Source organism: Lithobates pipiens, unplaced genomic scaffold, assembly GCF_037356315.1.
Source record: "Lithobates pipiens isolate NorthernLeopardFrog02 unplaced genomic scaffold, aLitPip1_a1.2 Scaffold_25, whole genome shotgun sequence".
Taxonomy (NCBI): Eukaryota; Metazoa; Chordata; class Amphibia; order Anura; family Ranidae; genus Lithobates; species Lithobates pipiens.
In genome coordinates this window covers 120,420,639-120,444,415 of record NW_027507787.1, presented here as the reverse complement: position 1 = coordinate 120,444,415, position 23,777 = coordinate 120,420,639, and the positions used below count along the sequence as shown (strand labels likewise).

General features: G+C 45.2%; 1 protein-coding gene across 4 annotated transcripts in view; it reads left to right on the top strand.

Moving 5' to 3' along the window:
• Positions 1 to 23,777, top strand: part of ERCC6 (ERCC excision repair 6, chromatin remodeling factor) — a 426,222-nt gene that overhangs the window by 283,701 nt on the left and 118,744 nt on the right. For all 4 annotated transcript variants that reach the window (XM_077454825.1, XM_077454823.1, XM_077454824.1 and 1 more), the window contains 2 exons: positions 3,682 to 3,798; positions 14,821 to 14,916. In XM_077454825.1, the coding sequence (XP_077310951.1) occupies positions 3,682 to 3,798; positions 14,821 to 14,916 (213 nt within the window). The remainder of the gene's footprint in view (positions 1 to 3,681; positions 3,799 to 14,820; positions 14,917 to 23,777) is intronic.

Here is a 23,777-nt window from a genome sequence, read left to right as displayed (position 1 = left end):
TTTAAGGCATACTTCATTTTCCCCTTACCCAAGGTCAATGCATACACGGTACATGATCATAGCCTCATACTGTAAGTATTATGCCAACAACACTGCAGGTTTACCTATCACGTCTGTAGGTACTAACAGATTGAGATGATCTTTTCTAATTGACTTGTGTGGTGACAAGTCTACTCATCTGTTTCTCATAAGACTTGCATTTCATATATCATAACATCTCACTACTCATATCACTTGACTGACACTTCTTCAGGTTTCATAGGCCTGAGTTTACATTTTTAATTTGCCTGACATGCCTCAGGTAACTCAGCCTTGGTAGTTCTTGAGACTGACACGTTTTCAGTCCTGCACAATGTATTCTTTGTCATTAACCGTGATCACTGTTGGGAGGTTGTAGAAAAATAAAAAGTAAAGAGATTTTCCTTTCCTTAGAGTAAGTTGTGGTACTTTAGGTTATAACTCTTGTTTATGACAGTTTGTTCTCAGTTGCATAGGTCATGTCAGAGGCAGCGAATATCGAAGACTTTGCCTCCATCCCTCCTTCACCTGCCGGGGGTTTGGAACAGGATAGCACGCCCTCTTTAAAGAACCTTGACCGTCCAGAGACTCATGGTGGAACTATGGGTGATGGGTAGTTGGTATCCGATTTCAGCTCGCAAAGCAGAACTATTACGATTATTATTTCCCTGAACAGGTTCTCATGCTGAGCAGGTTACCCCATGGACTGTCAACTCATCCTTTTCACAGATTCACGCCACCTTGAGCCTACTGGCAACCTCCTGTCAGGAGTTGTGGGCCAGGGTTGAGGCCATCCAAGTCTGGCCCCAGTGGATCCTGCCGTTCCAGGCACATCAGCAGGTTCCAGGACCCCTTTGGTACCAAGCCCCAGGCCTTTAGCTTTAAGTAAAAGCACAAGTGCTCCCTCCATTCCCTGGCTCACTTCATTCCTGGGAATATCAAAAATAAATAATATTTCAGACGGGAAAGAGGTTAATTTGTCGTCCCTCTTAATTACCGATGTAGCTCCAAGTCGTGCACTTGCAAATTTAGAAGTAGACCTAGATGCAGAAGACTGGAAAGGTACATGGACCAACACAAAGACCTCTTTCCAAAATGTTATTGCACTCCCTGCGCAGATTTCTAAATTCATGCCGGGCTACCCCCCGCTATGCTTCCGTGGTTGCAGGGAGAGAGGCACACATGCTCATATATGGTGGTTGTGCCCTGTCGTGCAACACTTTTGGACATCTATCTTTCATATGGCCTCTACTTTGCTCCGAGTGCCTTTAGACCCCGTCTCATTATTTGCGTTATTGAATCATGTTACAATAGACTGTACCAGATCTCAACTCCGCCTCCTCCTTCAACTTACTACAGTAGCCAAACAAACAATAACTAGGGCTTGGAAAACCCAGAGGCTAAATATAGTTGAAGTCAAAAATAGAATCACCCAAGCCATGATACATAGCAAAATTGAAGCCACAATCTTAGATAGAATCCCCCATCACCTCAAAATATGGCGACCCTGGATAGAACATTTCCTCCTCCCAGATTTTGACAAACACCTCCTAGAACCTTAACTCTCCCTGACCCCCAAGGTTTATAACATAATGAAACAGAGGCCTACGCGACACTCCCAACCTCTTTTTCTGGCAGCTCTTGCCTTTTCTCTCTTACTACTTCTATTCATCTGTCTTTTTCCCCTCTCTTACTTATTCCCATACCCAATCTATACCGTTGGTAATGCAATCAATTGGTATAACACTTCTATCTGTTGCCTCATCCTCATCTCACAGAGTAATACATTTGTCTCATATTCACTACAACAGTAGGCCCTTGCCTCTAATGGAAGAAAATGTGTTGGCTGCGCTAACTCTTATATTATATGTCTTAACACCAAACAATACACCACTGTAAAAAAAAATATATATCACTGTAAAAAATATATGCATATACATGCACACTAGAGTTACTGTATCAATATATTTATACAGTCCACCCGTGTCTATATCTCATGTCACCATTTTTATTAAATTTAAATAATACTAAATAAATAAAGAAATGTTTATGCTGGTATATGTGAGCTGTGTATAAAATTTACTCCAATCCTCCTATTTCTTGTATCCATGATGTGTTTTGTATCCACCAATTCAGTGACGACACCACCATAAGAATTGGCCACTCACCAGATATTAATATAGAAAGTGCCTTTGGTTCATTGATATGGATAACCAATCCACTCAAGGTCTATGCTGCTCCCAGCTTACAGGTTTAAATAATATTCGCCCTCATAAAAAAATTAACAGGAATCATTGCGCAGTATGTCTGTACATTTATTTATATAAAAGGTAAAAACAGGTCATATCACTCACATTTCCAAGTGCCTATGAGTTGGCACTAAACCTTTCTGGCATTTTGAATGGGTTTAGATGTGTGAGTGTATCACTGTGTCTCTCCTCTCCCAGCGTGCGTCCCAAGCCTCGGTATCGTTTTACCCGGACGTGACGTTTTGTGTGTCCCAGTGCCTCTATGCATTTCGCAAGTAAAATTGCATCTAATCGCCTCTAATGGACTAGTACTACCCGAAATCTATCAACGTATAGATGTTTGTGTAATGCTACTTAATTCTTGATCTCCTGAAACGATTACAATGTTCTCTGTATTTTGTTACCAATATACACGTAATTTTTCATTTTTCTCAACTGAATACATGTTATTGTTTGATTGCTACAAATAAAAAAATTGAACAGAAAAAAGTGCTCCATAAGCACCAAAGTGTGAACAAGCTCTACTAGTCTGGGGTTATGTCTGGGAGGGGACTTCCTGTCTGAAGGTGGAAGCATAATGCCATCCTAATAGATCTGAAGATGCTTGGTGTCCTGCGATGTGCAATAATGAAACACTAGTTCAGCCTCATCTTGGTTACCTAAGCTCGGGAAGGATGTCCTTGAACTGGAGAAAGTAAACAAAAGGGGAACCATATTAATAAGGGGGCTGGGAGGACCCTTGTTATGAGGAATGACTACAAAAATGAAATGCATTTTCCCTGGAGAAGAGATGCTTAAAGCGGTTGTAAACTGCTGAAGAATGGGGAAAAAAAGTAAGGCAATGGCATAATGTGGTAGAATGCATGCATCGCATACTAGCACATTATGAAATACTTACCTTTAGAACAAATCCCTTTAAGTGGCGCCCGCTCACAGCTGACATCTTCCTCCAGTGTTTCTTCTGGGTTTGCGGACTCTGACGCTGTGAGTGGCCAGAGCTGTGATGATGTCACTCCCGCACATACACGCGGAAGCCGCCATTTCCGGCACGGGCTCTGAAGGTCTGGCACTGTAAGCCAAACCTTCAAACAGCATGCGCTGATTGTCATCGGCTGCATCTACTCTGAATATCTCATAACTGTGCAAGTTTAGGAGATATTCACAGTACCTACAGGTAAGCCTTATTATAGGCTTACCTGTGGTACAAGTGTAACATAATTTACAATCACTTTAAGAAGGAATACACTTGCAATATACAGATCATTTAGTGGTGATAAACTGCGTAAAGGGGTTTGCTTTTAAAGATGTAGAACTTGCACACATACACACCACACATGGATGGACATGTGCCTTTATTCAAAATTACTATGTGATGGATTTTAGTGTTTCAGCAATATCTGTTTTTATATTGTAGGTTAAGACTGCATATAAATGTGCATGTGTGCTGCGCGATACTATAAATCCCTATCTTTTGAGACGTATGAAAGCGGATGTGAAGATGAGCCTGTCACTTCCTGACAAAAATGAACAGGTGATCTATGTTTTTTTTTTTATTTACCCAAGGCATCCTTCCAGGACAGTACCTGAGAGATAGTGACTCCTCCCAACCGGACCACAGGAAGCACCTTTTTCCTCCAGAACTTTAAAGGGAGGCACCTCCCTACCACACCTCAGTTTTGTGTTTCCTCCGGCCCGGAGGGAACATCTTTTGGAGGGGAGGCAGGATCTCTTGGGTGCACCTGAGAGACGAGGTCTCCTCTCTTATTTTTTTGCTCCTTTCTAAGAGTCCTTCAACCCTCCTGTCTTACCAGGGCTTTGGTAGCGGTAGGTTCGGGCTCCTTTTACCCCCTAGGTGCTCGGGGAGAGCAGCAGTAGATCCAGTGACCTGGGAGCAGCGGCTGCACGTGCACTGCCGCCATTTTGTGTTGGCTGAGAGGAATTCTCAGCCGCGCCAGAAGCGACACTTCCTATTAGCAGGTCACAGGGTCAGTGCCTGGCGTCATTTCTGGCAGCAGACACAGGGGGAGGAGGTAGGGCAGAAGCTGGCACCTATTTCCACTTCTGCTCCGGTAAAGGGGCACTATGGGAGTCCGGAAGCAGCATGTGAAGCCACGAGCGGAGTGCTGCACACCTGCTATGGAGGACGCAGTGTATGCAGCGCCCGCTATGGAGTGCCTGTCCCCACCACAGCGTCTGCAGTGGTGGGGACAGGCAACAGCAAGGCTCAGGTAGGGGGCAGTAGATTGTCTGCCCATTTCCTTTACCTGGAGTTTCCAGTCTTTTCTTTTCCCTTTGGTGGCAAGGGCCTGTCTGGGCACTGATGGTGGTCCACATGCAGAGACTGGGTCTCACTAAGGGTTCCTAGTTTTTTTTCCCCCTTTTTGTCTTTCTCTCTCAGGCCAAAAGTTCTGATCCAGGGAAAAAGAGATGCCCCTCGTGCAAAGGCAGAGATGGGAGAAAATTGGAAAAAAGCCCTATGTACATGCATCACTACTTTAGTTAAAGAGAATTCTGCTTCCGCTTGTGATGATTTGGTTGCCTCAGTAAAGAAGGAACTATAAGCCACGATTCAGACATTCCATGGCTCATTAGTTAGTCCAGCTGCTAGTCAGCCCTCCACTTCAGAGTCTTCTCAGGGTTTACTGCTTATCCCGGTGTTAGAGACTCTGTTAGAAGGTCCTTCTACCAGGGAAAAACAATCCCCCCGCACCTTCCATTGACGATTCGTAGGAGGAGGGTGAAGGGGTTGAAGTGGCCCCCTTCAAGTTTAAACTATCCCTGGAAGAAGTTGATGGGCTTCTTAGATCCATACATGTTACCCTTGGCCTAAGTGAAGAAAAAGAGGAACTGAGGCTGCATGTATGCGGGTCTAGGTGAGCCTAAGGTTAGGACATTTCCGGTTCATTCTGTAATTTCAGACTCCATAAAAAAAGAATTCCAGGAACCAGAGGAGAAATCTTTATTCTCAAGAGACGCTTTCCATTTTAGGAAGACCCCTCTGCAGTATGGAATAAGGTCCCCAAGCTGGATGCTGCCTTCTTCCAGGTCTCTACATCCACCGACCTGGCCTTTGAAGACTTAAGGGTCCTAAGGGATCCAATGGATAAGCGTATGGATCTTTTGCTCAAGAGATTTTGGTAATCGGTCATGAGCAATTTAAAGCCAGCTATGGCCACAACATGCATATCCAGGAACCTGGAGTATTGGATCAACCAGCTAAAAGCTCATATAGTAGCGGATTCACCCAAACGGGAGATTTTGGATTCTTTTGCTACCTTGTCCTCTGCGGCAGCATATATAGCGGATGCTTCAGCCGAAGCAATTAGAATGTTGGCTAGATCAGCAGCCCTAACAAATTTGGCAAGAAGAGCATTATGGCTGAAGACTTGACCAGGTGATGCGGCATTGAAAAGCAAGCTCTGTGGGATTCCTTTTTCAGGTGACCTTCTCTTTGGCCCTGATCTAGATACGATTCTAGACAGGACTGCCTATAGGAAGAAGTCATTCCCAGTAAAGAAGAAGAAACAACCCCCAAAGCGTTTTTTTTCTACCTCAAAGAGTTTATGAGCAGGACAGCAAGTCCCAGGGAAGGAGGAAGACTTGGTCTGCACAAAAAGTTAAAGGTAAAGGCGGAATCCTTTTCCATCCTCCTACGCTACCTGAAAATCCCAATGACTCAACCCTGCGGGTGTGCGGAGAGCTGCAAAATTTCCTTCCGCAGTGGTCAAGCATAACCTCAAATCAGTTTATACTAACCACTGTTTCCCAAGGCTACACAATAGTTTACAGAACCCCCCCCCCCCCAAGATTTCTTGTGACAAATACCCCAAAGGATCCAGTAAAAGCCCTGGCCATCAAGTCTTCATTAAATGAACTGATGCAGCAGGATGTAGTGATCCAAGTGCCACCAGAAGATGGCAACAGGGTTCTTATTCTCACATTATTTTTGGTAAGAAAGCCAACAGGAAAATTCAGATTGATTCTCAATCTAAAACCTCTGAAGAAATCTGTCAAGTACAGAAAGTTCAAGGACTCGCTTTTTTTCAGTCAGGAATCTGCTGACTGCAGAGCGTTAAATGGTGTCAATAGATTTCAGGGATGCATACCTGCATATCCCAATCTCAATCCAGTCCCAGAAGTATCTCAGGTTGGCGGTAAAGAGGGAAGGCATGATTCATCATTTTCAGTTCAGGGCCTTGCCATTCGGGCTGTCAGCCTCACCTAGGATCTTTACCAAGGTAATGGCGGAAGCTCTAGCCCCGCTTCATCCTCAGGATATTGCAGTGATTCACTATTTAAACAACATACTATTCTTTTCTCCCTCAGAATAGAGCTTGCAGTAAAACTTAACCAATGCACGCAACCATCTGGAAACTTTAGGATGGAGTCTAAATCTTCAGAAATTCTCCCTAAATCCATCACAGGAGATTTGCTTTCTAGGCTATTAAATCAACTCAATAGAATAGAAGATTTTCTCCCCCCAGAGAAAAAGGACAAGGTCCAGTGCACACTGTGGATGCTGCAGACCAACCAGCCAATAACAATAAGACAAGTTATGTTGGCATTAGGGGTACTGACCTCAACAATGCCAGCTATTCAGTGGGCAAGATTGTACTTCAGGTGTCTACAATATTTTGTCCAGAGGTCATGGGACCACAGCTTAAGATCCCTGGACACGGAAGTGAAGATTCCAACCAGGGTGAAGAGGTCACTATTATGGTGGTGGTAAGAGTCGGGAGATCTTATCAAGGGGTCTAGATTGGGCCTTTCCAGTAAAAAGAAGTCTGATGACAGATGCCAGTTCCTGGAGATGGGGGGGGGGGGGGCACCTAGAGAAGAACTTCACTCAAGGAAGTTGGTCCAAGGAGGAGGCAACAAGGTCCTCAAATTGGAGATAACTGAAGACAATTGCTTTATCTCTGGATCTCCAGTTTCATCACCTTCCAATGTTAACAGACAACACTGTGGATGTGGCTTATCTAAACAGACAGGGGGGCACAAGGAGCAGAGCCTTACAAGCTCTGGCAATGGAAATCCTTCTGCCCAAAGCACTTGCTATCCCTGTCAGAAATGCACCTAAAGGGGACCCTGAACAAAGTGGTGGATTTCCTGAGCAGGTGCCCCATTCAGGAAGCAGAGTGGTCTCTGAATTTGCAGGTCTACGCAATGATTGCCAGTATGTTGGGACAGCCAGATGTGGACCTGTTTGCCCAGTTCTTTTGCTTAAACAATCACGACGGATCGCTAGGGATAGACACTCTGGCGCATCCGTGGAGATTTCACCTTTGCTACGTTTTCCCCCGTTCCAGTTAATCCCACTGGTATTAAGGAAAATTCAGGAGAAAAAGGTGCATGTCATCCTAATTACTCAGTTTTGGCCAAAAAAGGCCTGGTTCTCAACCATTCTGGGAATGGTGATCAAGCCTTATTGGCGTCTACACCTCAGGCAGATCTGAGAGGTATCTGCTAATCTGCTTTACTGGACCCTGGATTTGCTAATCCAGGGTCCAGTAAATCATCCAAAAGTGGCCAGCCTGTCTTTCACAGCTTGGTATCTGAGGAACAGCTTCTAAGGAGCGAGGGATTTTCTGACCGTCTGATTACAACATTACTATCAAGTAGAAAAAGGGTAACGAGGCCCATCTACACTAAAGTTTGAAAGGTCTATAATTTATGGTGCGATTCATCTGCCCAGGACCCAAGAAGCCCGGTTTCCATCTTGGAGTTCTTGCAAGATGGGGCAGATAGGGGACTAGCAGTCGGTACCATGAAAGTACAGGTTGCTGCGCTTGCAGTGTTCTTAGAAAGATCTGTGGATTTTTTTAGGGCTCTTGTAAGATCAAGGCCAACACCGGTCAGGAATTTCCCTAAGGCTGCTTTCACACTGGGGCGGGAGCGGCGTCGGCGGTAAAGCGACGCTATTTTTAGCGGCGCTTTACCATCGTTTTAGCGGTGGTCTGCGGGCGCTAGCGGGGTGGTTTTAACCCCCGCTAGCGGCCGAAAAAGGGTTAAACCCGCCCGCAAAGCGCCGCTGCAGCGGCGCTTTGCCGGCGGTATTGCCGCGGTGTCCCATTGATTTCAATGGGTAGGAGCGGTATAGGAGCGGTGAATACACCGCTCCTTCACCGCTCCAAAGATGCGGCTAGCAGGACTTTTTTCACCGTCCTGCCAGCGCATCGCTGCAGTGTGAAAGCCCTCCGGCTTTCACACTGGAGGGAAAGGGGCCGGTTTTTTTCAGGCGCTACACAGGCGCTAAGTGGGACTTGTCAGTAGTCCTGTAATCCCTAGAAAGGAGTCCATTTGAACCTCTGGAGGAAGTGTCACTTAAATGTCTCACTCTTAAAGCTGTGTTCCTAATTGCCATTACCTCACCACGCAGGATCAGTGAGCTACACGCTCTGTCAATTGGGGAACCTTACCTGTCAGTGTTTCCAGATTGTTATATTTAGGACAGACCCAAAGTTCTTACCAAAAGTACCTTCATAAAGTACATAATCTCTCACAAGACATTGTGCTCCCAACCTTCTGTGCTAACCCATCGGGGGAGAAAGAGATCCTTTTTCATACTTTTTCATACTTTCATCACTTTTCATGCATTAGACATCAGAAAAGATTTTGTTGCGGACTTTAGACGTACAGACTCATTATTTGTCCTTTTTTTGGGCAACAAGAAAACTTCTAAAGGTTCATTAGCCAGATGGCTGAAATTATCCATCCTGGAAGCATACTCGCATGCAGGGTTGTCTCCACTAGATGGAATTTGTGTACACTCAACCAGAGCGTTTGCAGCCACTTGGGCAGAAAGAGTTGGTGCCACCCCTGAACAAATTTGCAAGGCGGCAACGTGGTGAATTTTCCGCACCTTTTTGCGACATTACAGACTGGATCTCGCATCTGCCAGCGATCAGACGTTTGTCAGTAAGGTCCTGCAGACTGTTGTCCCACCTTAAGGGGGTAAGTCTCTGTTATCCTTTCAGAGGCTGTCCTGAAAGACGCCTTGGGAAAATTCAAGTTAGTCTTACAGGAACTTGTTTTCCAGAAGTCTTTCAGGACGGTAACGATCCACCCTAATAATTTGATGTGCTTTGACTAACATATGTGCTTATGTGTTCCAGCCGGGGCTGGAGGTTCTCTTCTACAGCTGAGGTGTGTGGTAGGGAGGTGCATCCCTTTAAAGTTCTGGAGAAAGAAGGTGTTTCCTGAGGTCTGGTGGGAGGAGTCACTATCTCTCAGGTGCTGTCCTTAAAGACTTCTGGAAAACAAGTTACCGGTAAGACTAACTTGAATTTTCCTTACTATTTGTTATTATGTCATTGCATGAGTAGATTATAACACATTAAGGAAAGAAATTTGTGTGTTTTTTTTATTTTTATATAATGTTAACTTTTCATATTGAAAGCAAAGAGGAGTGTGGAAGGATTTCATTTTTTTTTTTTTTTTTTTGAAGCTGTGAATGCTAAAACTTCGGGAACACTCTTCATAAAACCTTTTTCTCATGCGTTCATTGACACACAGCGCTTCCTTCCTAACCATACGGTTATATCACCCCCTACAGGAGTAGGACACTAGGCAGAAAAAGTCTTGGCTATGGCCACCCCCCTCTCTGTTATAAGCCTTCAGTTTTTTTCTGCCTAGTCAAGAGTAAGGCCCTAGTTCCCTGCTGGGATCGCCAGTCCTGGCAATTTTTATTTTTGTTTGTTGTTTTCCTGTTTTTTTCCAGTGAGATCTACAATCAACTGCCGGGCAGGGTGACTGGCTGGCCCCTACGAGTTAAACCTCTCACAAGGTCGCATACTACTGGGTCTCGGCTCAAGTCACAGCATCCCTCATGGCCAACAGCCCCCCACTTCAGGTGGTGAGGAGGTTCTGTCTAGAGAGGTGCCTGCTTGGGCCTGGTATGGTGAATAAATGTCCCCACTCTCCCCATGGTGGGTTTGTGGCAGATGCAGGTCCCTCCCCAGGTTGATCGGTCCTGCGGGTTCCCCTCCATCTCTGCACCCTCTCTTCCTGGCCCTGTGGTCCCTTGGTTAACCCCCCCTTTTCCCCCTCCCCCCATATGGGGTGGGGTAGTGTGGGGGGTCATGCCGCCAGGTGCTGTCCTTTCTGGGGGGCGGGCGCACTTGGTCTGGTGCCCAGATCATGTGTCTCTCGGTCATCTGGATCCATGGCAGCCTCATGTAGCATGGCCGGTGGCCATTTTGCCATAGCCGGTGTCTTTTCCCTAGTGCCTGCTGACTTCCTATGGCTGGTGGCCGTGTTTGTGTAGCTCAACGCCCATGATATGGTGGATATTGTACTTAGGCAACAGCAGCTATTACTATGTAGCCTAGGGTGGCCTTTTTGTAGCAGGCGGAGGCTACTTGTAACCCGGTTCTGACTCTGTTTTCTTCATCCTCGGACGCCACGTGTGTGTGTGGGTCTACATCTGAGGCAGCAAGTGTTACGCTGACGGGCTGGTGAGTCTGGTGGGGTCCCTCTGCTGCAGGCTGTGGGGATACAGTACCGCTACCGGTGTGAGGGTTTCCCATTGCAGTAGTCACTCTTGGTGTGGGGGTCTTTTTTTTTTTCCCCTATGGAGTCTCAGGAGCATGTTTCCCCACCTGACCCCTATCAGAGGCTCATGGGTCCCAGCCATCCATTTATGCACTGATGACAGGCCTGGAGTCCTTTGTGTCCCCAATGGAGGTGGCTCTTGGGCGGTGGACTAGCAAGAAGTGTCCCCCGCCTTCCCCTGCTTCATCTGTCTCATCAGATCTTGAATCTGATTCGGCTGCCATGGACAGGGCCCACCCTGTGTGGTCTGCGGCCACGCTCCTTGATTTTTCGGACAGTGAGGATGATCCTTCTGCCACGGTGGCTGCGCATGAGAAAGCGCTGGTGGATGCACTGATTGTGGGAAGTCTGTGTAGGAAACTTTAAAAATGGAGGATGCAGTTGCAGTGGAGGGCCAGTCCCTTTTGGCACTCACAAGCCTCCTCGTGCGGCAAAAGTGTTCCCTTACCCATCCTTTTTTTGACACGTTTGTCTATAAAGAATGGGAGCATCCAAAACATCCCTTTGTGATCCCAAAATGCTTCGCTGTGCATTACAGATTTGAGGAGAGTCTTCTCAAGAAGTGGACGTCTCCACCTGTGGCGGATCCTCCGGTTTCTCTATTGAACAAAACCACCATGATTCCGGTTGAAGACTCTCCAGCCTTTAAAGATGAGAGGAAGACAGAGTCTCTGAACCACGCTATGTTCACTACTGTGGGTTTGGTGCTTCGGCCGGTCTTGGCGATTGTCCTGGTGTCTCAAACTCTGACAGAGTGGGCGAAGCTGTTGCGCCATGACCTGCAGGGTGATCAGTTTCCTCCTGCCTTCACTGAATTAACCTGAAGTATTGGACTGCGGACCAGGCCTCTAAAAAAAAAAAAAAAAAAAAGCCCCAACTGATCTGCCTTTTCAAGGCGATCGTTTGTTTGGGGCCACTCTGCATGATATCATTAAGCGTGTCACAGGGGGAAGAGTATTTTTCTTCCACAGTCAAAGAAGGGAAAGGAGCCAAGTCGTCCTTCCTTCTCGGCACACAGGAAGTTTTTTTTCGTCCCTCAGGGTCCACTGGCAAAGGCTCAGAGTCCTTCAAGCTCCCCTTGGGAAGCTCCAAGCAACCCTGGTTGGGCAAACTGAGTGGGTGTCTCAAGATCCCCAGATAAGGCTCCTTCAGCATGAAGAGGCGACCTCACCCGCAGTTCAGGTGGGGGGGTGGTATTTTTGCTGGTTTCTGGGCCTGTGGACTTCTCTGATAAACGACATGTGCGTCCATGAAGTGATTCTGTCTGGCTACAAGATCGAGTTCCATACTTGCCCCCCCAAGCATATTTTTTCCATCTAATCTTTGTCTGTCTCCAGACCGCTTGTTAGCCCTTTGGGGTGCGGTACAAGGCCTGTTGCTTCAAGGGATGATTGTCCCGGTACCGGTGTCGGAATGTTTCAAAGGCTTTTATTCAAACCTGTTTACGATCCCCAAAAAAGGGGTTAGGGTACGTCCGATTCTGGACTTCAAGGCCCTGAACCATTTTGTGAGTGAGGGTGCAGAAGTTCAGAATGGAGTCCATTTGCTCTGTGGTGGCATCTCTTCATCAAGGGGACTTTCTTGCCTCCATCGACCTCAGGGATTCCTTTCTGCACTTTCCGATTTGTGCACGACACCAGCGGGTTCTCTTGCCTCCGCTCCTCAGGTCTTCACCAAAGTGTTGATCTTGCTCCTGTGCCAGCAAGGAATTGTTGTTTTGGGCTACCTGTATGACCCGCTGCGAGCTGCGTCACTAATGACCCTGCGGGGCGATGTGAAGATCGATATTCAGACTTTTGGGTGGCTGATTCCTGTTCAGAAATTGGATTATCTGAGAACACAAATTCCAGAAGTTACAAACGCCAACCTGCTCACTGCTACCAGCAGTTGGGTCTCCCTGTGGATTTGCATGCAGTTGCTGGGCCTGATGGTGTTTACATTTGAGGTGGTTCCGTTTGCTCAGTTCCATACGAGACCCCTGCAAAAGGGGGTCTTATTAGAATGGGACAAATTTCCAGAATCTCTGGATAGTCAGATTCGGCTGAGCCAAGGAACCAAAGGGCCCCTGACCTGGTGGCTTCGCTCCCCGGGTCTCTTTGGCAGGGCAAATCCTTTCTCCCGCTGTACTGGACGGTGGTCACCACTGATGCTCAGGATCGCTGGATGATGGAGGAATCCAGGCTGCCTATCAACATCCTGGAACATTGGGAGATCAGACTCTGTCTAGAACGCTGGGCTGATTGACTTCAGGGGCTCCCGACACAGATCCAGTCAGACATTGCAACGACGGTGGCCTATGTCAACCACCAGGGAGGAACAAGGAGTGTGTTAGCCGGCCTCTAGGCCGAAGGGATTTCGGTCATTCTAGTGGCCCCAACCTGGCATCGGCAGTCCTGGTAAGCCGACCTGGTGCATCTGGTCGCACACGCCCAGTGGCGTCTGCCTCTCAGGGAAGATCTACTACCCCAAGGGCCGATCTTCCACTCTGCTTTACCGTCGCTGGCTTTAATGGCCTGGCTGTTGAAAGCCAGGTGTTAAAGGATAGAGGCTTACCAGCGTTGGTGATTCCGACACTTCTTAAAGCTAGGAAGTCTACTTCCAGGAAGGTATATCATTGGACGTGGAAAGCGTACATTTCATGGTGTGAATCAGTGGGGCTTCATCCATGTTCTTTTTCGGTTGCTCGGATTTTGACTTTTCTTCAGAGCGGCATTGAAAATAATTTGGCTTTGAGTACCATCACGGGCCAGGTGTCGGCTTTGGTTTTCAACGCCCCCTGGCTTCACATTCCCTGTTGCGTTCCTTCATTCAGGGGGTGCGACGTGTGGTTCCACTGGTGCGATCTCTCTTGCCACCGTGGGACTTGAATCTGGTGCTTTCGGTTCTACAGAAGCCTCCGTGTGAAAATATTCAAGAAATTCCCCTGCTCACTCTGCCACAGAAGGTGGCCTTCTTAGTGGCTATCACCTCTGCTCGCAGGGTGTCGGAATTGGTGGCGCTATCCTGTCGCACATCCTACCTGGTGATTCGTAAAGGACAAGGTGGTTCTTCACCCTCATACTTCGTTCCTTCCAAAAGTTGTTTCTGATTTCCATTTAAATGAAGACATTGTGTTGCCTTCCCTATGTCCCAGGCTGCAACATCTGAGAGAATTTGCCTTAAACAGCTTGGATGTGATTTGGGCGATCAGGGTGTATTTGGTGGCCACTGAGTCCTTTCGGAGGTCAGACTCCCTGTTCCTGATCACAGACGGGCCAAAGAAGGGGCTGTCTGCTTCCTCGTTTCTAGATGGATCAGACAGACAGTGACTCAGGCCTATTGTCAGGGGTCAGTTTCCTCCCTTCCTGGTGAAGACGCACTCTACTCGGGTGCTAAGAGAGCCTCCTGGCATCTACGGGTGCCTCTTTTTTGGCTGCAAGGTTCTGCAGGCTGCGGTCTAGAGGGCATTTTCCCTTGTGAAGGTTTTTTTTCTTACGGTTCAGGTTGGGATCCAGTTGTTCTCGTAAAGCTCCAGGTTGTCTTGTTGACCTGTTTTTTTGTAGCGGCTCCACCCTTCATGTTTGGCACTGCTTTGGGACATCCCTATGTTTCTGATTAAGGAAGCGCTGTGTCTGTCAATGAATGGATGAGAAAATAGGATATTTGACTGTTTCTCTGAGTTCATTGACAGACATAGCACCTGCACCTCTATGGATTTTTTTAATACCTCTGATACTGCTTGTTACATAACTGAAGACCTATAGCAGAGAGGGGGGTGTATATCACCTAGGACTGCCCATGGGCATAGCCAAGTCTTTTTTTTCTGCCTAGTGTCCTACTCCTGTAGAGGGCGATATAACCCTATGGTTCTGAATAAGGAAGCGCTGTGTCCTTCTAATCAATGCAGAGAAAAGTTTTTTACGGTAAGTCAAAAACCCTATTTTCCAAGCTTGTCTGATCTCACATCTGTTTTGTTGTGGTAAAATATATTCCTACTATTAATTCATTGCCATTTTTATAGGTGTTGTTCTGTCGTTTCACTGATGAGCAGCGACAGGTGTACCAGACTTATATAGATTCCAAGGAAGTCTATGGAATACTAAATGGAGATATGCAGGTAAGAAACACAATTTGAAAAGAAAGCTAGTGGACAAGCAACAGCACACTAAGAGCATATAGCACTCTTGCAGGGCTGGAAACGGTGACTGGGGGAGGGGGGGGGTGTATGCTTTTTGTTTGCCCCACTTGCACATACAAACTGTCAAGGTAATTGTAATGCACACTACTGAAGTCGCTCCGACTTCAGAAAAGGTTCCTGTACTACTTCAATCCGACTTCTAGGCAACTTGTACCCATTGATTTCAATAGAAGTTGCCTCCAAGTCTGATCCCCTGTCTTAACTGAAGCAACTTTCCAGGAAGTAAAAATAGTTTTCTAGGCAAACCCCTCCCTCCCACAGAGCTGATTATTATGTGATTGGCCACTGGTAAAGTCTCCTCTCCTGGAAGCAACTTCAAGTTGCCTTGTAAGTTGCCTCAAGTCGTGCTGTGATTCATATTCAAGTCGTGTCCAAGTTGCCTCCCAAAGTCTCGCTCAAAGTCGTGTTGCCCCTGTGTGAACGGACCCTAAGCCTCTTCATAAGCCATGCATAAAGAAAGTGCATTTGCTCTATTGTATTATTTAGATGAATAAATGGATTTGAAGTGCACTGCAAACATGAAGCCGAACTGTAACTTTGAAGTATTCAGCCAGTTTTATGGCTATAGAGCAAATAGTCTCCACGTTAGACTCAGTATAAAATAATAGGTGGTGGAGCAGCAACAAGTATAGTTTTTTTTTTTTCTTAAGATTTCACACTAAATTTGCACCAGAACACTAAATATTGGTGTGCTGACACTATGCATCTTATAGTCTAGTACATTCCACAACCACATGCTTTACAGCTTCCCATATCACTTTTTAGTGGCGTGGGAAGCCGTTAAGCTGAACCAAGAATCCCAGGCCTTTCTGAACAGGAGTACATATCTTGTTTTAAGGTCAAACAATTTACTTATTCCCGCAGTGTAATTTGTTTTATGCCTAGTTATAATGTAGTGCCTTCTTTAGGGGGTGATTGGTCTAATGAAATAGTCAACGGTAACCGTTGACAGGAGCTTCCTTAGAGACCTGTAGAAGAAGCTTAAAAGCATTGGTTATTAAAGCCTTATTACACCCACAAATAAAAATATATGATATATTCCTTTGGAGCCCACAATTTCTTGTGGTATCTTCATCAGTGTTCTTCCTTTTATTTTCTCCAGGTGATCCTGCCAGTAATTCTGCAATTTTTCAACTTACAAGCCAAGCTTTATAGACAAAGTAGCAATTAGGAGGTTGAGGCAAATCGTTTGACACTGACGGGTGCTTACGCCTAGGTCGCCTTTTATTCATTTAGTTAAAAAAATATATATCCTTAAGGCCCCTTTCACACTGGGGTGGGAGGTCCGTTGGCAGTAAAGCGCGCTATTTTTAGCGGCTCTTTACCGTCAGATTTGCGGCGCTATTCGGCCACTAGCGGGGAGGTTTTACCCCCCACTAGTGGCCAAGAAAGGGTTAAAAACCACCGCAAAGTGTGTATACACCGCTCCTTCGCCGCTCCAAAGGTGCTGCTAGCAGGACTTTTTTTTTTACCATCCTGCTAGTGCACCACTCCAGTGTGAAATCCCTCGTCTGAAATGCTTCCCAGAGATTATGGAAGTCTTCCAGTGATGTTTTTTAAACTTTGACACTTTTATTGATCCAGCGCCCTGGCTATTTGTGTGTACATTTCCATGAATCTTTCCTTGATCTGAATCACCTGGAGCTGCGGATCATTAGTTCATTGGTATTTTGTACCCAGTTTCTACTGAGTCGCAATTTATTTCATTCATTTGTTTCCATTGGCAGCTGCTTATCTCTTGACACCTATTGACTGCTACTTCATGCTTTCACATAGTGGACTTTTACATTGTGACACAACAATCTTTTGTGTGCGCTTGAGTATGTTCCTTTGGGCAGTTTAATTCACTGATTTCATTTAATTCATCCTGTGCATTGGTTGCCAGGCTTCTGAGATTTATTCATCCATATGTAATAAAAAAATAAGCCATGTCAAGAGCCCTCTGTAAAATGAGGTTCTAATGTTTGAGTCTCCATATTGTAGCCTATATAGCAATGGATAAATTATGGGCAGGCGCATACCTGGAGGAAACCCACTGTGGTTTGCAGGGCTTCTAGTGGGTCCCTGTGCCTTTTAGAGAGCAGTGGGCTGCCTCCAGGCATGGCTGCCTTTTAATTAATTACAGAGGGGCCTTGACGGGGCACTGAGGATTCCATATATATATATGTGCAAATGTTGTGCAACTAAATGCTGTTTTTAACACAAATTGTTAGACAGTATCATTTTGTTTTTGTTGGGTATTTTTTTTTTTTTTTTTTTTTTAGGCTAGACAAGTCTGCTGGGAAATGTTGTGCTTGGTTCTAGTCTGTGAGTACCCTACAGGGAAATACCCTCACATGTAGCTATGGCAGAGACCAAGCACAAAGCAGGAGCCATAAATAAATAACAGCAGTGCAGTGCAACAAAAATAAATCTCTTGTACTGAATATCAACACCAAAATGTTGTACAAATTTAATACAATTCTAATATGCAACAAATGTGATAGTCCACAAATAGTATGAATAAAAGTCCATTCAATATGTTTAATCACCATTGTGATACTGTGCATTACCAGAAGGTCAAACGCGTGGCAGATCCTCACTTGTATTTACACTATTTGTAGACTATCATATTTGTTGCACATTATATGTGTAATAAATGCGTATAGCACGTGTTTGATATTTGGTGTTGATTTTCATCACAAAAGATGTATTTATAGTGTTTTTATTTATGGTACTGATAAATGGTGTTTGGCTTAATTAGAATCAGTTGACAGCATTATTATTATTATTTTTATTTCATAAATTTGACCACAGGATATGTGTGTATATTGTGGTTGCGCTAATTGATTTTAGTATTATACCAAAGCAGGAGCTGGCTGTAACAATCTCTGCATCCAGTTCTAGTTCTATTTGCACGTAACAAGTGGCCTATTTGACAACTGCAGAATTCTATGCATCTATTCTGCAGTCCCTCAGGCAAAAACTGGCTCTAATAGAGCCATCTTTGCCCCGGCTCAAAAACGCCATCCCTCTACTTCCATTACTCTACCTGAGCCCTAGCCAGACATAAAGGGAAATGATGAGGACAATGAGGCAGTATTGGAGGAAGCCGCAGAAGTTTTTTTTCCCCCCCAGTCGTATACCATGCCAGCCCTTGAGAGATGGAGCCCCTACCTCCAATCAGGAAACATTGCCATTTTCTTTTCTGGTCCCTAGTCAGTCTTTGTTTCCTTTATTCGAGGAGGCATGTTGCCTGAAGGACTGCCAGACTGCAGGGGTGAGTGTTGCCCTTAGTGTTTTGTTGTTGGAGGAGGTTGGGTGTACGCCTGCAGACATCCCTCCTTTACTGCGGGCAGGAGGTGACCCAGTTCCTTCTCCCTTTGAGCCCAGGAAAGGAGGGGAGGTGGCGGGGCAGGCATACCCATCGTGACTCTGGCGGGGGGGCCCAGGGTGTTCCTTGTGGACCCAGAAGAGGCTGACATATAATTTTTGGGGTGGGGTGACATCATCGTTGTGCACTGGGGGAAGTGGTCTGACCCCTTTAAAGGCAGGGACACAGGAATGGCCAACTGGTGCTACAGGTGCAGGCTGCTGCAAGGGACAGCATGAGCTCCACAGACAGAGACCCTAGGATGCAGGATGACAATGATCTACCATCCGCCCAAGCTCTGGGGGATGCGGGGACACAGGTAGGCACCCGGGATGTTCTTTGATGTCCAGTTAGTGGAAAAGCAGCTAGGTGATGGTGGTCCCTAGTGGGTTGAAGCATGACAGGAGTCAGTTTGGCAGGTGTTGCAGGGTGTGTACTTTCATGGTGTGTATGGATTTTTCTCACCGCCATGGCTCCTGGGTTTGTCTTTTGGCAAGCTAAGCTGCTTTGTAAAATCTGTGTGTTGCTCAGAAAAGAGTCGGATGCCCTTTAAGCAATTTTTTGCTGAACCCGTTAAGGATGAAATTACATCTACAGTGGCTTGAAAAAGTATTCATGCTCTTCAAAATTTTCTACCTTTTGTTACAACCAAAAACAAAAATTTATTTTATTGGGATTTTATGTAATAGATCAACACAAAGTGGCACATAATTGTGAAGTGGAAGGAAAATGATAAATGGTTTTCATTTTTTTCTTTTTAATATCTGAAAAGTGTGGCGTGCATTTGTATTCAGCCCCCTTTACTCAAAGATAGTTTAATCAATTGCCCTCAAAAGCCACCTAATTGCTAAATGGAGTCCACCTGTGTGTAATTTCATCTCAGTATAAATACAGCTGTTCTGTGAAGCTCTCAGAGGTTTTTTTAGAGAACCTAAGTGAACGAACTGCATCATGAAGGCCAAGGAACACACCAAGCAGGGATAAAGTTGTGGAGAAGTTTAAAGCAGGGTTAGGTTATAAAAAAAAAAATCCCAAGCTTTGGACATCTCACAGAGCAATATTCAATCCATCATCTGTAAATAGAAAGGGTATAGCACAACCGCCAACTTACCGAAACATGACCATCCACCTAAACTGATAGGCCGGGCAAGGAGAGCATTAATCAGAGAAGCAGCCAAGAGACCCATGGCAACTCTGGAGGAGCTGCAGAGATCCACAGCTCAGGTGGGAGAATCTGTCCACAGGACAACTATTAGTCGTGCACTCCACAAATCTGGCCTTTATGGAAGAGTGAAAAGAAGAAAGTCATTGTAGAAAGCAAACCATAAGAATTCCCATTTGCTGTTTGCGAAAAGCCATGTGGGGGACAAAGCAAACACGTGGAAGGAGGAGCTCTGTTCAGATGAGACCATGATTGAACGTTTTGACATAAAAGCAAAACTCTGTAGTGGAAAACGAACACTGCACATCACCCTGAATACACCATCCCCACCATGGAATATGTTGGTGGCAGCATCATGTTGTGGGGGATGCTTTTCTTCAGGGAAAGGGAAGCTGGTCAGAGTTGATGGGAAGATGGATGGTGCCAAATACAGGGCAATATTAGAAAAAAAAAATCTGTTAGAGTCTGCAAAGGAATTGAGACTGGGGTGGGGGATCACCTTCCAGCATGACAACGACCCTAAACATACAGCCAGAGCGGCAATGGAATGGTTTAGATCAGAGCATATTCATGTGTTAGAATGTCTCAAAGTCCAGACCTAAATCCAATTGAGAATCTGTGGCGAGACTAGAAAATTGCTGTTCACAGACGCTCCTCATCAAATCTAACAGAGCTTGAGCTATTTTGAAAAAAAATGGCAAAAATGTCACTCTAGATGTGCAAAGCTTGGTAGAGACCTACCCAAAAAGACTTGCAGCAAAAGGTGGTTCTACAAGGTATTGACTCAGGGGGCCTGAATGCATAGTTCCATGGTTACATAGTAGGTGAGGTTGGAAAAAGACACAAGTCCATCAAGTCCAACCTATGTGTGTGACTTATAAGTCAGTATTTCCTTGTATATCCCTGTATGTTTTGGTCATCCACAATCATGATGAAGTCCCGTGATCATAACATTACATGTAGGGAAGGAAAGGCACTCAGATTGACGTGGGAAGACGAGCTCACCGCTCATAGTAGATAAGTTCATTGTTTACATATGTTTGTGAGTACCCTTTTGCTGTTGTTTTAATAAATGCTACTTATGTTTTAAATACTACACTATCCAGAATCCCCCTTCTTTTTATCACTCTCCTTTATATGAGGATTAAAGACAAATATTTAACCAGATTGGCCCAGGAAACAGCTATCCCAGTTGTAATATATAATATGCGGTTACCTCATTGCCGCAAGGTGAGAGGCCACTTTTATTGGTGTGTATCTGTGCACGAAGAGGAGATGTGTACCTTTTTCAGCACGCTTTTTGCACATTTGAATACTTATTTGCACAAAGGAAGAAAACTATCAATTGTATTACTGGATTTAAATTTTCTGCACATTTGGAATTTGGTTGGACTTTATGATCGACTTGCAGCTTACACAATTGAAGATTTGCGCCTATGTGTTTGTTGTTTGCACCTTTGCGCAGGCTATTTGCACATATTGCTTTATTGCACATTTGCTATTTTGCACAATTGTAATTTTTGCACATTATTTTTCACTACTGCATATTGTATATTATACAGTGTTATTAGCAATTTATTTATGCACTTTGCACTGCCCTGACTACTGTTTGGAAGTCATCTTTTAATTTATTTTATAATTTTGTATTCACATTGTTGATTTATCCCTATTGAAATTTCTTATATACTGCTACCTTTAGCAGCGACTTTTGTTTTTTTTCACTTTGTTTTTCACTTTGAACAGCGCAGCACCACCATTCTTTAATTCTATTTACTACAGGTAAGGTTTGACCCTTATTCGGTGCCTGCAATAGTTCCATTGCCCTCCTTTATATGGTAGCGCAGGAACAACTATACACTTCATTCCCTATTTATCACCACCCTGAGGCCGCGTACACACGCGGGGACTGTTCGCCCAACTTTGTCCGCTGAACAGTGTTTCGGCGCACAGTCCGCTCGTGTGTGGGCTTTCAGCGGACAGTTTCAGCGAACAGTCCGCTGAACAAGGTTTTTCGGAATTTCCGAAAAACTGTCCGCTGAAACTTTGTTTCAGCGAACAGTCCCCTCGTGTGTAGGCTTGTTCGTCAAACTAAGTTCCGCGCATGCTCAGAAAGGATTTACACGCCGAAAGTTATAATGCAGTGTATAGGACGTCGTATTTTTCGTCCCGTCGTACGTGCCATTCACGTCATCGCGCACGGTTTCAGCAAACTGTTCGTTCGTCGTGTGTGGCCATGTCCGTCCATGCTAATTTTGAGCGGACTGTTTGCTGAAACTGTTTGACGGACAAAGTTGGGCGAACAGTCCCCGCGTGTGTACGCGGCCTCAGAACTCGCCCTTGTAGCCATTTTTTCAATCCATATACTCACCCTATGGTCCATACCAACCAACCTTATTTTGTACAGTAAACGTTTATGGGGAACTGTGTCAAATGCTTTTGCAAAATCCATATACACCACGTCTACGTGCCTTCCTCTATTTAGACGGAAACTCACCTCCTCATAGAAGGTTAATAGATTGGTTTGGCGAGAACGATTCTTCATGAATCCATGCTGATTACTGTGCAAAAATCCTACCAAGCAGTGTCGAATGAGCGGCCTAAATACTCAGTGAATATGATAATGATACACACTCTCAACTCAAATGTATCCATTAAAGTATACACATAACATAAATAACATTGATTGTTACCACTTTAAACTATAATGGCAACACCATGTGAAGTGAATAGTTGCAACAAATTATATGAATGAATAAAATGTCCAGTTTTTAAACACAAAAAGTCCAATGTTCATTAGATAGTGACCAATGAATCAATTATAATTATAATTCATAAAAACTTCCAGGAACACTCCTCCACCACACCACCGTGACTGTGACTTCAATCCCCTTATGTGCACATATTCACCAGCTGTTTATGCCTCACACTGCCGTGTTTGGCTATAGACGCTTAAACTCTCTTCTCACAGGGATGAAGAGTGACAGATCTTCAGGTGTCAGTCAGAGGCAAATGCACAGCTCCCAATTAATCTTTTTTACACCCTCCACATGTAAATGAAAAAAGCACAGCCTCCGATAGTGTAAAACTTTCACACACTTTAATCTCATAAAATTTCACTGCATTGCACTCACATGTGAAATATCAAAGGCACACCATAAACAAATTGCGTAGCACTCCAAGACGAAAGTAGCTGGATAATGGATGGCCACAGCAGACCCAGGGCTTACGAGATAGTAAGATAGCAGCTGTAAGGCTCACCACTCCTCGTCCCAGCCCCCATCAGTAGCCACTCTGTGTATGTTGGTCAGCGTTCCGTGTCTACCTCAATGATCGCTATGTAGCCGCGCTTCCGACATGTTTCGTCATAGAATTGCCTTAATCATGGGATTGGTTACCCACCAGAGCGATCCCTCTTTATCCCATAACCCCACCCCCTGGGCAGAGAGAGAAAACATCCCACACAAGCGCATTTCCTGTGTCCCTGTCTCATCAATACATCAGCCCTTGGCAGATCCAGTGTTATTAAGCGCATAAGCAATGTAGCAATACATAATATAGGAACATACTGAAGCTATAAACTCCCACACAGTCCCTCAGCGCATAACAAGTAGTAGTGTCCCCATACATTAAACAGCTACAGCGCCTGCCTTAAACCGTTCCCACAGGTTTGATTATACAGAGATTTGGACATAACATCCTATCAACCCGCATATTAAACTAATTAAAATAATCCTAAACAATTACAAAATAAAATTTTAAAAATATATTTCTCTTATATTCACTGACCGACACAGCTCCTCTCTGTAATTAGGAGAACTAGACAAAAATTGTAACACAATACACAGAACTTTAGTCCCGCCCCGGGGGATGGACCCTGTGCTAACAACCCTCCCTGCTCCCAGGCAGAACTCCGTTTTATTTTGCCTAGTGAAGGAGAATGACCTAAAAACCCTGCGGGCCCTTTTGGTCCATTTTTTTTTATGAAGGTTTGATGTTTTTTGCGCAAGATGAAAGATCCTGGGATCTTCTATCAACTGCTGGCTGGGTGACAGGCTGGTTAAGTTATCCTTGTAGTCTCCCCAGTCCGGCCATCGAGCGTGTGCAGGCCGCAGCTAAGGCTCGGCAGGCCACGACAAAACTCGGCTTCAGAGGTGGTCAGCGAGCTTCAATGCTCCGGGGTATACATATGACCGGACTACTGATGTCGGGATCACAGTATACCGGGCCAGCAGCTACCCTGTAACTGTGCAGGAGTAGGTCTGTGAT